Source organism: Eschscholzia californica, unplaced genomic scaffold (genome assembly GCF_041429995.1).
Source record: "Eschscholzia californica isolate CP2 unplaced genomic scaffold, dmEscCali1.0.p SCAF_4, whole genome shotgun sequence".
Lineage (NCBI taxonomy): Eukaryota > Viridiplantae > Streptophyta > Magnoliopsida > Ranunculales > Papaveraceae > Eschscholzia > Eschscholzia californica.
The window spans coordinates 53,636,824-53,650,509 of record NW_028238461.1 but is presented as its reverse complement, the minus strand read 5'-3'; the positions used below and the strand labels follow the sequence as shown (position 1 = coordinate 53,650,509).

At 34.9% G+C, this 13,686-nt stretch overlaps 3 protein-coding genes across 3 annotated transcripts; all 3 read left to right on the top strand.

Annotated features, from left to right (window-relative positions):
• Positions 1 to 2,484: 2,484 nt before the first annotated feature.
• On the top strand, positions 2,485 to 4,788 carry LOC147546168 (elicitor-responsive protein 1-like). The gene is made up of 5 exons (XM_086633430.1): positions 2,485 to 2,632; positions 2,793 to 2,864; positions 3,988 to 4,126; positions 4,258 to 4,402; positions 4,499 to 4,788. Exons 1-5 carry the CDS (start codon positions 2,569 to 2,571, stop codon positions 4,502 to 4,504), a joined length of 426 nt encoding a protein of 141 aa, XP_086489556.1. The 5' UTR covers positions 2,485 to 2,568; the 3' UTR covers positions 4,505 to 4,788.
• A 726-nt stretch (positions 4,789 to 5,514) lies between these two features.
• Positions 5,515 to 7,363, top strand: LOC147546167 (16 kDa phloem protein 1-like). Its single transcript, XM_086633428.1, has 5 exons — positions 5,515 to 5,818; positions 6,157 to 6,222; positions 6,310 to 6,448; positions 6,779 to 6,929; positions 7,043 to 7,363. The coding sequence occupies exons 1-5, from the start codon at positions 5,752 to 5,754 to the stop codon at positions 7,046 to 7,048; spliced, it is 429 nt and encodes a 142-aa protein (XP_086489554.1). The 5' UTR covers positions 5,515 to 5,751; the 3' UTR covers positions 7,049 to 7,363.
• Positions 7,364 to 7,990: 627 nt separating this feature from the next.
• On the top strand, positions 7,991 to 13,239 carry LOC147546166 (uncharacterized). Its single transcript, XM_086635899.1, has 10 exons — positions 7,991 to 8,195; positions 8,608 to 8,673; positions 8,882 to 9,020; positions 9,205 to 9,340; positions 9,449 to 9,489; positions 11,636 to 11,715; positions 11,890 to 11,955; positions 12,214 to 12,376; positions 12,869 to 13,004; positions 13,153 to 13,239. Exons 1-10 carry the CDS (start codon positions 8,126 to 8,128, stop codon positions 13,210 to 13,212), a joined length of 957 nt encoding a protein of 318 aa, XP_086492025.1. The 5' UTR covers positions 7,991 to 8,125; the 3' UTR covers positions 13,213 to 13,239.
• Positions 13,240 to 13,686: the final 447 nt, after the last annotated feature.

Below are 13,686 nucleotides of genomic sequence, written 5' to 3'. Positions count from 1 at the left end.
TGTTTACACACATCTCGACACACTCATTCTGGAACTTGAATTTATTCTATTTTCAGTGGAAACTAATGATTTGTTGAACTTTAGTTAAATAAAACAAGTAGGAATAAATGAGTTTGAGCTCCCATAAATTAGTCTTAAAAAATATTTATATAGTGTTTAGGGTTCAATACATCTTTAACGAATAATGATAGCAGTAATATTATGATTTATTGAATTCACGATGACTCTCAAAATCAAAATTAGAAAAATGAAAGATTTAATAGGGGGCTAATCTCTTTTATTGTTTTACCCATTTTCATCTTCCTTCATAAGTCCTTACCCGGTGTTCCGGAACTCGCCCACGACCGTCCGAATCCGAAAGGTCCGTGACTGTTCGATGCCCGAATCAGTCCGTACCCACCCGACCGAAAGTTTAAGCGGACGGACGCGGGCATAGGTCCTTACCCGGTGTTCCGACCGAAATCCGTCCGCTTATATAGTCCGCCCGACCAAACCCGTACCAAACCCGTTCATACCCGTCCGTTTATCCTACCCGTTATACCCGCTTATATAGGTGCATGCTCAAGCTTAGTAGGTGTGGAGGCCTTTTAGGGAGGGTCATAGAGCCTTTTCATGAATGGGGTCTCGTACACATTGGCCTTGGGCTTGAGTTCACGGGATCTCGTACCCATTGGCCTTGGGCTTGAGTTCAGAAGCGGAAATATTAATCACACTAAGCCTTCTCCGTGAACAAGATCAAGACAAGTACCCCGGTTTAGGTTTAGGCCACGACCTTATAATATTTTGAGTTTGGGGTATGGATTAGGTTCGATCGTTAAGTCCACCCTATTTTGTCAACTATTTCAATGTTTATCTCCGATTATCACATAATCATGAATTTAACAGAGTGTCCTCCTAAAAAAAAAAACAGAGTGTCTAACCTTTTAATATTTTGAGTTTGGAGTTTGGATTGGGCTCTTATTTTGGGCCCAGTTTTGGGCCTTTCGTCCATTCCCTCTAGTTATAAATACTTGGTGTTGCGGTTAGACACTTTGTTAAATTTATGATTATGTGATAATCGGAGATAAACATTGAAATAGTTGACACGATAATATAACGTGGTTCTGTCGGATAATCATGATTTACATCCACAGAGAAATAATTGTTTCATTAATAATCACTACAACTCGTGGTTTTGATCAATTATATTGGTCAGACATAACTCGATGTTATAATTCCTAGAACTCTCTTATTTATAAAGAATTTAGGGTTTAAGGTCTCCCAATTTCTCTTAACTAAACTAAGAAATAATATAAAATCTATCTAATAATAATATCAGATATATTAAAATAGATATTATAAATATATGAAAGTAAATATTATGGATCTTCACATATCTTCAAATATCTTGGAATAGTCTTGATCGTTCATCTCGATCTATCTCGTAGATCACGTCTTTACACACATCTCAACACACTCATTCTGGAATTGAATATCCTAGATTCTATTTTCAGTCGAAACTAATGATTTGTTGAACTTTGGTTAAATAAACCATGTAGGAATAAATGAGTTTGAGCTCCTCTAAATTAGTCTTGAAAATATTTATATAGTCTTTAGAGCTCAAGACATCTTTAACGAATAACGATAGCAAGTAATAATTCATGATGTATCTATCTAGGTCATGTAATAAACGTAATGACTCTTAAAATCAAAATTAGAAAAATGAAAGATTTAATAGGGGGCTAATCTCATTTATTGTTTTACCCATTTTCATCTTTCCCTTCGGCTTCTTTTATAGTTTTTTTTTTGGTTATTTCTCAAATGACCCCCAACTTTGTGACCAGCTTCCTGCCTGACCCCCTACTTTAGCAATAATTGCCGTATGACCCCCTTTTATGTTGTCTTTAACATTCCGTTACTCTCTCTCCTCCATCTCATTTTCTCTCTCTGCCAAATCATTTCAGCACGCCACATCATCATCTTCATCGGTGAAGGTCGTCGGTCGACGACCTTCAAACATAAAAAAAATTAAACTCTTTTCTCTCTCTTAATTTTTTTTAACCTTCTTCTATTCACCAGGTCTAGATAGAGAAGAAGGTTAAAAAAAAAATTAAGAGAGAGAATAAAAAAATATATATATTTTTAAGAGAAGAAAAAATACCCCTGACGGAGAAGATGATGATGTGGCGTGATATGTGACTTGGTAGAGAGAGGAAATGAGATGGAGGAGAAAGAGTAACGAAAAGTTAAAGATAACGGAAAAATTGGATCATACAGAAATTATTGCTAAAGTAGGGGGCTAAACAGGAAGCTGGTCACAAAGTTGGGGGTCATTTGAGAAATAACCCTTTTTTTTTTCAATTGTGGACTCAACGAGGGACATGGACCAAGTGAGAAAGGTTGGAAGGTCTAGTGGTGCCCATATAATGACCCCCAAATTAATGAGGAGTTGAGGATTAGTAAAGTCGTTCTTCAAGAGATAGAGAGAGAGAAGGAAACGAAAACGAAAGAGAGGGGGCTGAAGATACTAATATTTAGAGGGGTTAGGATCAGGAGGAGGAGGAGGGGGAGAGCAGCTACCAATACAAAATGAGTGGTTTACTGGAGGTTCAGCTTGTTGATGCACATGACTTGCAACATAAAGACTCTTTTTTCGGTACCAGCTCCTATTTCACCCTTCTCTCTCTCTCCTTGCAATTTGTATGCCAATCTTCATCATCATCAGTAGCTCAGCTGAACTCGTATGAGTGATTAATTAATTAGATATACTATATGAGATTGAAAATTAAGTTGGTACTCCCTTTATTTTGCTGCAGGAGGAAAGACCGATCCATACGTTTTGATTCAATACAAAAATCACACTTTGAAGAGCCCCGTCGCCAAAGGTATACACATATATATATATATATATATATACTCATCAAACACTTTCTTTTTCTTCTCTTCTCTTTTTTCCTGCACTGTTGGAGTAACATACTCTTCTTGGGTTTCCTCTACTTTGAAATGGGACTCGAGATCTAGGGTAACTCGGGTCTGATTTGAGACTGTTTATTGACTAATTAATGGTTGATTTAGAAAAAAAAAAAGAAATTTGTTGAAAATGGTTGATTGTGAACTTATTTTGATAAAAAATGCTAAATGGTCCGGTTTTTGGGGTGGACCACGGGCAGAAAGGTGATATGGCCGGTCCCAATTGGTCATGCTATCAGACCGGCCACATCAATTTTCTATCCTCATGGTCTGACTAATTGGACCGGCCACATCAATTTTCCACCGACATGTGGTGAGGCTCCAAGGTAGATTGAAGTATGTGGGTTTGCACTCACCTCCTCTCCACAAGAGACAAGACTATAGAAATATTTAAAAAAGAAATGGAATTGAGAAACAACTAGGTTAGCATTATTTTTTTTAAGAGAATCGTGGAAAGGATATGCCGTCCACCGTTCCACGTAGTAATTATGATTGGTTGAATTCGAAAGTCAGCTTCAATAGTTATATATCGATGGTCGAATAAGGAAAATGACTTTATGCCTTACCACACTCTCGATTGAATTTCGGTCGAAGTACGTGTCCGAGCAGGATGTAGAAAGAAAGCTTTTACCTTTCTCTTTCTAAATTTTGTTAAGTCACTTACCCCGGCCGGAACAGTGGCAGCAGGGTATACCGGTATACTATCAGAGCTGGTCGAGTAATAGTAAAATGTCATATCAAGCCCCAAATCTACTTGTAATAAAAACCATAGTGGGGAGTAGGTTCAGAGTCGAAATTTCTCACAAACGAGAGCAGAGGAGCAACATCTTACTATCTTAGAACTTTTAGCTTTGTGAAGTGTGAACCTTATGGTGTATATATCGATGTTAATGGAGCATAGTTAAAGACTAACTTTATACTTGTACTTCGTATTTACTGGTACGTTCTTAAGTAAACCATAAATGGGAACCAACTATTTTCTGTCGATGCTTTTATCGTGTAAAAAACTTATACCCAGCCAATAATGTTTAAATGCAGGACAAGGTAGTGACCCAGTGTGGAACGAAAAATTCACATTATGGGTCGACTATCCAGAGGCAGATGGCCAGTACAACCTCACTCTCAAAATTATGGACAAGGATACCTTCTCTAAAGACGATTTCCTCGGAGAAACTATGTAAGAATAAACCCAAAAAATAAGTACAAACTTATTCAAATAGAAGGGGTAACAGGGGAACGCGCTGTGTTTCGTGTATATGCTTTTTTAATTGTGGTTTGATGATTTACTTTTATCATTTCTGCTGGTAGAGTTTCGGTGAAAGATGTGGTTGAATTGGGAATGAAGGAGGGCAAAGCCGAGAGACAACCTTGCAAGTACAATGTTATCGGAGAAAGTAAGAACGATAATGCTTCATCTGGAGTAATTCAAGTAGGCTTCACTTTTACTCGTAAGGTATGTGCTTATTATATGATATTCATTATTCAAACTCATCCTTCTACGTATGGTGAAGACACCTTAATCGAACAAAATTTCCTTCTTGTTTTGTAGGAATAAAAACAACAAATATAGGCAGCAGAGTAAACAAAATAATAGTTTGAGCGGAGGAGCCCATTCTAAACTTTTAATTATTTTCGTATTACTGTTGATTGTAGCAACTTCAAGATAAGTACGATAAGTAAGTATGATAAGTAAAACAATAACTTAGTGATCATATGCTTGTTTTTCTGTTTGTCTGAAACTGGTTTGACATTGATGAATTGCTGCCAGGGAGAGAAGCCACGATGTAATATAAATAATGAGTGTGGTATTAATATATTGATTCTAAGGGCTTTCTAGTACGATAAGTGTTAACTTTTTTTTTGAACCTAAGTTATGAATTTTGACATCGTTACAATGAACGAGAGAATTTGAACATTGACTTGTTAAGATTAGAAAAAAAAAATCCAAGAATGTGGAGAACATTTGTCGTCGAAAAAAATTTTGGGTTACAAATGTGCTAGAAAGTTATTTGCAATCGTATAGATGAATTGATTGTATTAAGTAGGAATGTTGGTTGGGAATTAGGATGATTGCAGCTTGGCGACATAAATACTATTTGGCCTGAAAATAAGGACTGACTGACTACAACCAAAAATTGATGTGGTTCGGTTCCCATTAGTTAGAGCATGTGGAGAGAGAAATGGTATGTCCAATGGGAACAACCCACACAACTTTCGGATTGTGTGGTCAGCCTCATTTTTGGCCAAAAAGCATCTCTTTAAATTGTGTTCACGAAAATTATTTTATTTTAGAACTAAAATAAAGTTATATAATAATGGAGAATATTTTTTTTAGAATATACTTTCATCTTCAATGGTAGAGATTACTTCTTCCGAACTTATCTTAAAACTAAGATTACACTTTCTAAATTTATCTCAAAAGATTGAGATTACATCTCCCAAAATTACTTTCAATTGTCAATATTACACCTCCAAACTCGTCTCTTAATGGTCGAGATGATAGAACTATCTATACCACTAGGACATGGGTTATACTTGTACCCCAGGTAGTGAAACAAAATAAGCAAGTGTCCTGGCATATTCTCACACCCACGTGCCGCCAGCAATTAAAGATGAAGGATATTTCTGTCAGGTTTATTTTTTTTCCATCTACTTTCTTGGAATATTAGATTTCTTCTTTAATTTGTTGTAATTTGAGAAGGAGAAACCCAGGGGCGGAGGTTGGAAAATCAGAGAAGAAACACAGGATAAGAAGCTCCGGATTTTCAATATTCAGGCGGAGGAGCAACCGGTCGGAGCACCATGCTAGGTGGTTTGTTGGAGGTCATAATTGTAGAGGCACAAGGCATACCCGAGTCCGATTCATGGGGTAAGCAATTCACATATTTTTTTCCTCTTTTACCAATTTCTAATTCATAGTTTTGAATCCTAGTTTTTGAATTTTGACTTTTTTTTCTTTTACATTTTTGAGCAGATAATTAATTAATCTTTTTTGAGAACAGATTCTAATGCTAGTTTTAAAACATTTACTTCATGATTTAAGCTTGAGAAAAGAAAAATTATAGGACGAAATTCTGTTAAATCAGATCTGAAAAACATATAACTAGTCCCCAAGTAGATCTTTATGTTCTTAGGATACTCTTTAAATCAATAAATCATGTGACCTATGTCGTCTGATCTTTGTAAAAAATATAAATTAATTTGCAGGAAAGACGGATCCATATGTATTGATTCAGTACAAGCACGAAACTTTAAAGACCCCCGTTTCAAAAGGTTTGGAAATCAATGCACAAATGTTTTTTTTTTTGTCGAATGGTGCATAAAGTGCAATTTTATTGATAGTAGTGTGTAATATGGCAGGGCACGGTCTTAATCCAATATGGAACGAAAGATACACGTTGTGGGTTCAATATCCAGAACCAGATCATAAGTATGATGTTGTCCTCAAAATCATGGACAAAGACAAGTTCTCTAGCGATGATTTTCTTGGAGAAACTACGTAAGTATATTTAGCAAAACAAATTAAAATTTAATACTTATACGTACCGAGCTCAATATCTTGTATGTCGAATGATTTTTTTGGAACTATAATTTTGGAACTATAAGTTTGTAATGTGGTTCTTTTTAGTTAAAGAAAAGTACATTGTGTCGGAGTCGTAGTCTGATTTGCTTCTGAATATTGATTGGAAAGCTCATATGTCGAATTACTATCTCCTAAATATGTGCGTGAAACGAAATTGAAAAATGCATTGTCCGATTGATAGTCAGTAGTGTTTAAACACAACAATGTCGTTGGTGACTACAATATTTGTTATTTTCTTGTTTTCAGGATTTGTGTGAAGGATGTGATAGCAAAGGGTATGGAAGAAGGAAAGTTTCATCAACCACCGGGCTTGTACGATATTATCAGTGGAAGTGATAATCATAAGACTAAATGTGGAGAAATTCAAGTCGGGTTTACTTTCACTCGAAACATTTCGGTATGTTATTTTATTTATCATCTCACTACTTCATGCACACTAAAGAAGACTTAAACCAAGATAAGCTTGAATAAAACATTAACATGCTCATTTTTCTTGTTTTGCTTTTGTAGGACTGAACAGAGAAAATTAAGAAGTCGAGTTGTTACATAAATGATATGCTATTTGCGGGCTTAGGTTTGAATTAATCTTTTTTATTTTGGTTTGTGAAAGTGTATGGCTCCTCATTGAACCGTCCGGATGAAGGTGTCTTGTGATTTTTTAGGTCAAGATATTGTGAGGGTATAAAGCGATTTTACACTTAATATATATTTGAATTTATGAATGTTTCACTTGTTTTTTTTTTGATGAAAAATGTTTCACTTGTTTAGTGTGAATGTTGTTATGTTTAATATTGGATTATATCGGTTGGTTCGTTGGTGCCTTCGTTATCATCAAATTTATCATTTAATCCATCACAAGTTCTCAACTTACCTCTATTAATAATTTGTCTAAATTTCTTCAACTCGTGACGATTAAATTCTTTTTTGTTTCAAATTAGTACTATTTAGAATTAGGATAATGTTAGAAAACAGAGAGCAGGTCGAGAGAATGCGATATAAGTAACCAAAGAACAATAGAATTGTCAGTTTGTAAGTCATTTCCTCGATCAAACAAAAATTGAGACAAAAACTATGGGCTTTCAGAAAGACTATGCCACCCATTTCTATTACGAAATTCTGTATGTACAAAATGGTGATCTATCCATCTCTTTTTTGTTGAAGCCTCATCTATCCATATGTACATACAAACTTCTCAAACGATAGGATTGTGTGCGAGCTGGGCTCAAGCCTAACCCGTAATGGACCGACCCACCTACAGCAGCCCTTTGTAGTAAAAGTGCCAACTACTACTACTTTCACGACTCAGGAGAGTTGTCCAATTGAGAAGTCAATTCTGGACCAGCTGACTGTTTCAAAGGAAATGAAGGCTCCAACCTTCCTCCAATCAGACCACTTTCAAATTAATCAATCGTGGTAGAGTCTTAAATACTACTACTACCTCATCTTCTTCTTCTTCAACCAACCCCAAACTTTAAAACACCAAATTTTGACCAAAACACAGAGAAATTTCTACTTGAAAAACCTGCCTCCCCCTTTTGGATCTCCATTTCTTGATCTCCTGACCTAATTTGATTTAGAAACAGAGACAGAAAGATGGTGAGCGGAATATTGGAGGTGGTGCTGGTTGATGCTGTTGGTCTAGGAAATACTGAGTGTTTGTTCGGTTTGTCCTTCTTATCTCTTAAGTATATATATTTTCCCTGAATGCTTTATATATTAAATCGTAAGGTGTTCAAACAAGTGTGTTGAAATTCAATTGAAACCTGATGTAGACGGTTAGACCAATTTCGCCCTGTACCTTGATTGGTTTGGCGGATTCGTATGCTCTACTATTATTTCTACCCATTTTTACGGACATGTTGAAATAGCATTTATTTTTCTTCCGTTTATATTTTGGTCTCTGTATTTTCAATATGTTTCTTCTCAAATATGATATTTTGGTAGTTCACCATATAAAAAACACAAACATTAGTAATTAGCTCTCAAGCTAATTTAATTAGGTGATAAGATAGTACTATGATTTTGTTTATTTGGGGGGATATCTTATATGATGTTGATGATGATATGTAATATAGGCGGGATAGATCCATACGTTGTGATTAGATACAAAAGTCAGGAACGCGAAAGCAGTGTTGCTCGTGGTACGTACCTTCTCTCTATTGACTCTAAACTCACCCCTCATCTTCATCCACGAAAACAGTTAATAAAAATATGTACTAGTTAATTTCTACTTTAACTTTGGAATTGTGACAATATGATTTTATCTTCCATATCTTGACACTTACATATAGCTTTCATATTTGGGTTTTATTTTGGTTCATATAACTGAAATTTGAAGTTGTGAGACAGGTGAAGGAAGCAATCCAGTATGGGACGAGAAATTTACTTTCCGAGTGCAATACCCAGGTGATGGTCAACAATGCAAGCTCACATTAAGAATTATGGACAAAGACACATTCTCTGCCGACGATTTCATTGGTGAAGCTACGTAAGTAGTAGTAGTAGAAGTAGTAGTATAACTCAACTACTAATTGTCGTAATTAACTAGTGATCTATGTCTTAAAGTAGGTCCTTAAATGTAATTTTTTAGGTCATAAGACTCGTATTGTCTATGTGGGACTATTTCGCATGACTACAGATAGTTATGCAGTTGCTTTTATGATATGATGCAGGATATACTTGGAGGATCTTATAGCTATAGGAGTTGAGAAAGGGACAGCTGAAATGTCTCCTCGAAAGTATAGTGTCGTCAAGTCTGATAGAAGTTACGATGGAGCTATACGAGTTGGTATAACTTTCACCCCCAAGGTAAATATGATGGGAGTGAAGATTTAAAGGCGGCCCTGTAACTTCCGCCGTGAACCTAGATTCATGATCTTATAGTATTTGATTATGTTTTTTGGGATAATGAAACAGGTAGAAGATGATGAAGAATTTGGCGGATGGAAGCACAACTCTAACTAAATAAGCAGATATTCTACAGACCAGATTATGTAACCAAATGTATATGCATACCAAAATTGTGGAATTGCACTTAATTTTGTTTTCCAAAATCAGGGATATCATCATCGGAACATGTTTGAGTTCTTCATGTACCTAAGTTTGTTTGATTATGGTAGTCTGTGAAGTGCTAGGTTATGTTTATGTAAACAACTTTCAACAAAAAAAAAATGTTCATGTAAAGGATGATATTTGGTGCATTAGTGGTGGTGGTATTTTTCACTATGACTCTATCAAGTTGTCACAATGTAAAAGACCTAGATTCGAATCTTACTGTTTATTGATGGGATCAAAAAAATGGGATCCTCGTGTACTATTAGATCCGATTTAGACTCTTTTGGTCTTCATATATGCAAATGAACATGAAACAATTATAAAATGACACAAATGCTAATTTGATAAAATTTGCATCTAGGTCTGCATTTCAATTATTATTCTCACAAAATCAGCCGAAGCTCTTTTGATTTTTTTCTTTTTGATTTTCATTTTTGAAAAATGACAAGTTGGCATTCGATCATCACTTTAGAGTTAGTGGCATAAAACGCGTCATGCCAACTTGTTTTACTCTGATTTAAGATTATGATTAATGTTAATGAAGATCTTAATCGTGCAAAGAAAAACATAGCTTATGTCAAAAGAATAATTAGATAGTCAGTGACCAACTCACTTGTCATATGTGGGTTAGCAGCCCTTGTTGGAGACTTTTTTTTAACTTCCAAGTGTTCGCTTCTTTCGATCTTATTTTAACAGAAGAGTATTTCACAGTAGTTGACATCTTTAAATATACGCAAATAATAGAAAGACTTGTCCACCTTCGCTACTGTCTCCGTCTCTGGCTGCCACAATTAAAACAACTTTAAGGTAGAAAGTTGATATTATTTTAATGACATCCAAACATTATTACATAAATAATACTTTCACATTGTTGAAAATTAGGTTGAACTCTAGATTTATTGCCATGATGGATTGGAAATTAAGCTTATCCTTTATCGGACGTGTAAATTAAGGCCAACTTCGATAAGATCTGATTTCTAATGATCTAAGTCTTAAAAATTATCAATATTTTCCCCTTTCGCATCCAAACCCAATCATAAAACTTGCAGAACTATGTAATTGAGAAAGTCTCAGTGAGCCCACCCAGCCCGTACACTTCCAAATCTTAACCTGACCCAGTTCCCGGCACCCCCCAAATTTTGTAAGCCGTGGTCTCACTCAGATATATCGGGCGGCTAAGAATTTGAAATGTTCCACTCTAATGAAATGGATGTACTCAGAGTCGATCCAATTTGAGTAAGGACAAATCCAGACATCCAGCAGGCGAATATGAAAATAAACACGGGGAGCCATCAGACTCGACCAAATCCTATAATAATTAGTAAAAGATTTCCCATCCAAGACAATGTTTAATTGGTGAAGGACATGGATCTGGTCGTTTACTTTTTCATACATTCTCTTTTTTTATATTCTTATATAAGTTCAACCCATATGTCGTCCTAAATGATGTTTGCAATTACCGTTAACTTTCTAAACCACTTCCATTTCCCAAGTTATATAAAATACATACCTTGTTTTATGTATCTCTGCATCTTAAAAGTCCTTGTGAGAATCCAATGCTGAAGATTCGTCAAGATATGTAAAAGAAAAGAACTAAAAAGACAGATTTCACCGGAGATTCTTAGGTTTTGAGAAGCAATATTGCCTCGAAAATGTCATGAATAAATAAAAAATTTACCTACTTTCCTCATCACGAAATTTTGAAATTCTGAATAGGATGAAATTTTTAATTTTGCTAATTCTTGTATAGAGCCTATGCATATTGACCATGGCAAGATATGTTTGAAAATAATTTTGTTATTGTTTATAGAAGAGTTACCTAATTAAGCAACCACTCCACTTCCGAAATACTTACGTTATATAACAATGCATATATATATATATATATATATATATATATATATATATATATATATATATAATAGAGATAAGAACCTTACATACGTGAAACAAAATAAAGATTGAAGCCTCGTCAAGGTTCAAGATTAAACAGCAGCGCTTAAATCAATCGGTCTGAAGGGTTTAGTTTGGAGAGAGAAACATATCTAGAGAGGAGAAGGAGATGGTGACAAGAGGGAGATTAGAGGTGTCGCTAATCGATGCTTGTGATCTTAGAAAGACATTCTTTGGTACAACCATATTTGCTTTTACCTCTCCATTTCATATAATAACTGCAACTAAGCATATTATTGTTTTATGATATCATCTCCCAAGTATATGTTTCATTTGAAGTTTAGGTGCTATCCATGCTTATATACTCATAATATTTGAATCGATTTAATTTCCTCCTAAAACATATGCAGGTAGAATGCGTCCTTACGTATTGATTCAGTATGGAAACCAAAATGGCAAGAGCACCATTGCCAAAGGTAACTTACTAAGTTTTCAGAGAAAGGCTACCTAACGAATTCAATCATTCATGTCTAATGTCACACCCATCTCAACATGAACCTAATCTTCTACCCCTTTTAACCTAAATTGTTCCTAAATTGGAAAGAGTTAACATCAATTTGTTTGTATATAATTTTATCTAGAGGGCTTAGAAAGCTTTCACATTACGATCATGATTCATGGATATGACTTTTAAATTTTAATATTAAGCATGTTTATGAATTTGATATGAATAGGACATGGGCCACGTGGTCGTAGGACACGAGAATGGAATGAGACATTAATGTTCGATGCAAAATACCCTGATGCTGAAGAAGAAGAGCACAAATATAAGCTCACGCTTGTAATCATGAACAAACGCTCCTGTTGTTCCAAGGACCATTTTGTTGGCGAATCAACGTAAGCTTTTCATTCACTTACTAATACTAATTAACATTAGCAATGGAAAATTACATAACTAAAATCGTCAAGTAGAAAGAAACCACTAACCCATGATCTTCGAAGAAATTTCCAAACGCCGAAAAGAGTGTAGAATCTGTAGATAGCAATGTATTTTTATCCACGAGTTCTGGAATACATAAAGCTCTGGGAGAAGGATGAAAACTATCAGTCAGTAGTTGACAAAAGAAGTATGTAAATTTAACAATTTAAAGTCTTCTAAAAGAACAAATGAACAATCAAAGACGTAATAAGAGATAAAATCACTCAACTAGCAAGAATTAGTTAGTATTAAGATAAGTGACAGAACAATGAATCTAAAGATAAACTCATTGAAAAGAAGACATATTGATTCTCTAAAACAGCGTTAAAGTTTTAACACGTTACAATATGTGGTCTAGTTATTAACATATCGGTTCTTAAAACAAGGCTAAGGTTTTACATGGTTTGCAGGATTTACGTGAAGGATGTCGTGTCTTTAGGCACAGAGAAGGGGAAAGTGGAATTAAGACCGACCAAGTACCGTGTAGTCCTCCGTAATAAGAATTATCATGGAGAAATCAAAGTCGGTGTCACATTCATCAAAAAGGTACGCAAAATCGAAACCCATTTTGCTGGTTGTGTCGTTACTCCTTAGAAAATATTAATATAAAAAAACATCCAGGTTTTTAATTGACAGACACTTGCAGCTTTGGATATATTAGTCTTCAAGTTTGACATGTTCTTTTTGTTAACAGGTAGAAGATGTCGTAGACAAAGATTTGGGAGGATGGAAGCAAAGTTTAGTTTCTGAATAAGTTATTATGTAAATCTAGTAAGATGGTGAAATTTATTGTCGATCAATCGTGCATGTACATGTAAATCGTGAGTTTAAATTCATGTAAGCATGGAAAATTCAAATTCATTCATTTGTAAGTCTTCAATTTATGATATTTCATTACATTATTCAAACACAAACTAAAATAATCGTTTAAGATGACATATGAAGGAAAAAAAATACTTATCTGAAACAAATGGACATGAAGTCTAAAGGAACCTCATCCTTGAATGTGGGAAATGGTTCGCAATTTAAGATTTATACATATCTAGGTAACATGACAACATATATATGAAACATGACATATTTGTGTGAAACTGTCCTAAAGACACTCATACACGTTAAAGGTCATAGAAACTGTTAAGTTTGTGGTAATCCAACTCAAAAGTAATTGACTGATTAGAGATGAAGACCTAGACATTATATTCTTGGTTGCTAGATGGCCCTTCTTCGG

Excerpts from the sequence above, each read along its gene's own strand:
- LOC147546168 (XM_086633430.1), top strand. The coding sequence starts at position 2,569 with ATGAGTGGTTTACTGGAGGTTCAGCTTGTTGATGCACATGACTTGCAA. Across the intron at positions 2,633-2,792 it reads GCAACATAAAGACTCTTTTT|CAGGAGGAAAGACCGATCCA; the intron begins TCGGTACCAGCT and ends TTTATTTTGCTG. Across the intron at positions 4,127-4,257 it reads GATTTCCTCGGAGAAACTAT|AGTTTCGGTGAAAGATGTGG; the intron begins GTAAGAATAAAC and ends TTCTGCTGGTAG.
- LOC147546167 (XM_086633428.1), top strand. The coding sequence starts at position 5,752 with ATGCTAGGTGGTTTGTTGGAGGTCATAATTGTAGAGGCACAAGGCATA. Across the intron at positions 5,819-6,156 it reads ACCCGAGTCCGATTCATGGG|GAAAGACGGATCCATATGTA; the intron begins GTAAGCAATTCA and ends ATTAATTTGCAG. Across the intron at positions 6,223-6,309 it reads AAAGACCCCCGTTTCAAAAG|GGCACGGTCTTAATCCAATA; the intron begins GTTTGGAAATCA and ends GTAATATGGCAG.
- LOC147546166 (XM_086635899.1), top strand. The coding sequence starts at position 8,126 with ATGGTGAGCGGAATATTGGAGGTGGTGCTGGTTGATGCTGTTGGTCTA. Across the intron at positions 8,674-8,881 it reads CGAAAGCAGTGTTGCTCGTG|GTGAAGGAAGCAATCCAGTA; the intron begins GTACGTACCTTC and ends GTTGTGAGACAG. Across the intron at positions 11,716-11,889 it reads TCTTAGAAAGACATTCTTTG|GTAGAATGCGTCCTTACGTA; the intron begins GTACAACCATAT and ends AAACATATGCAG.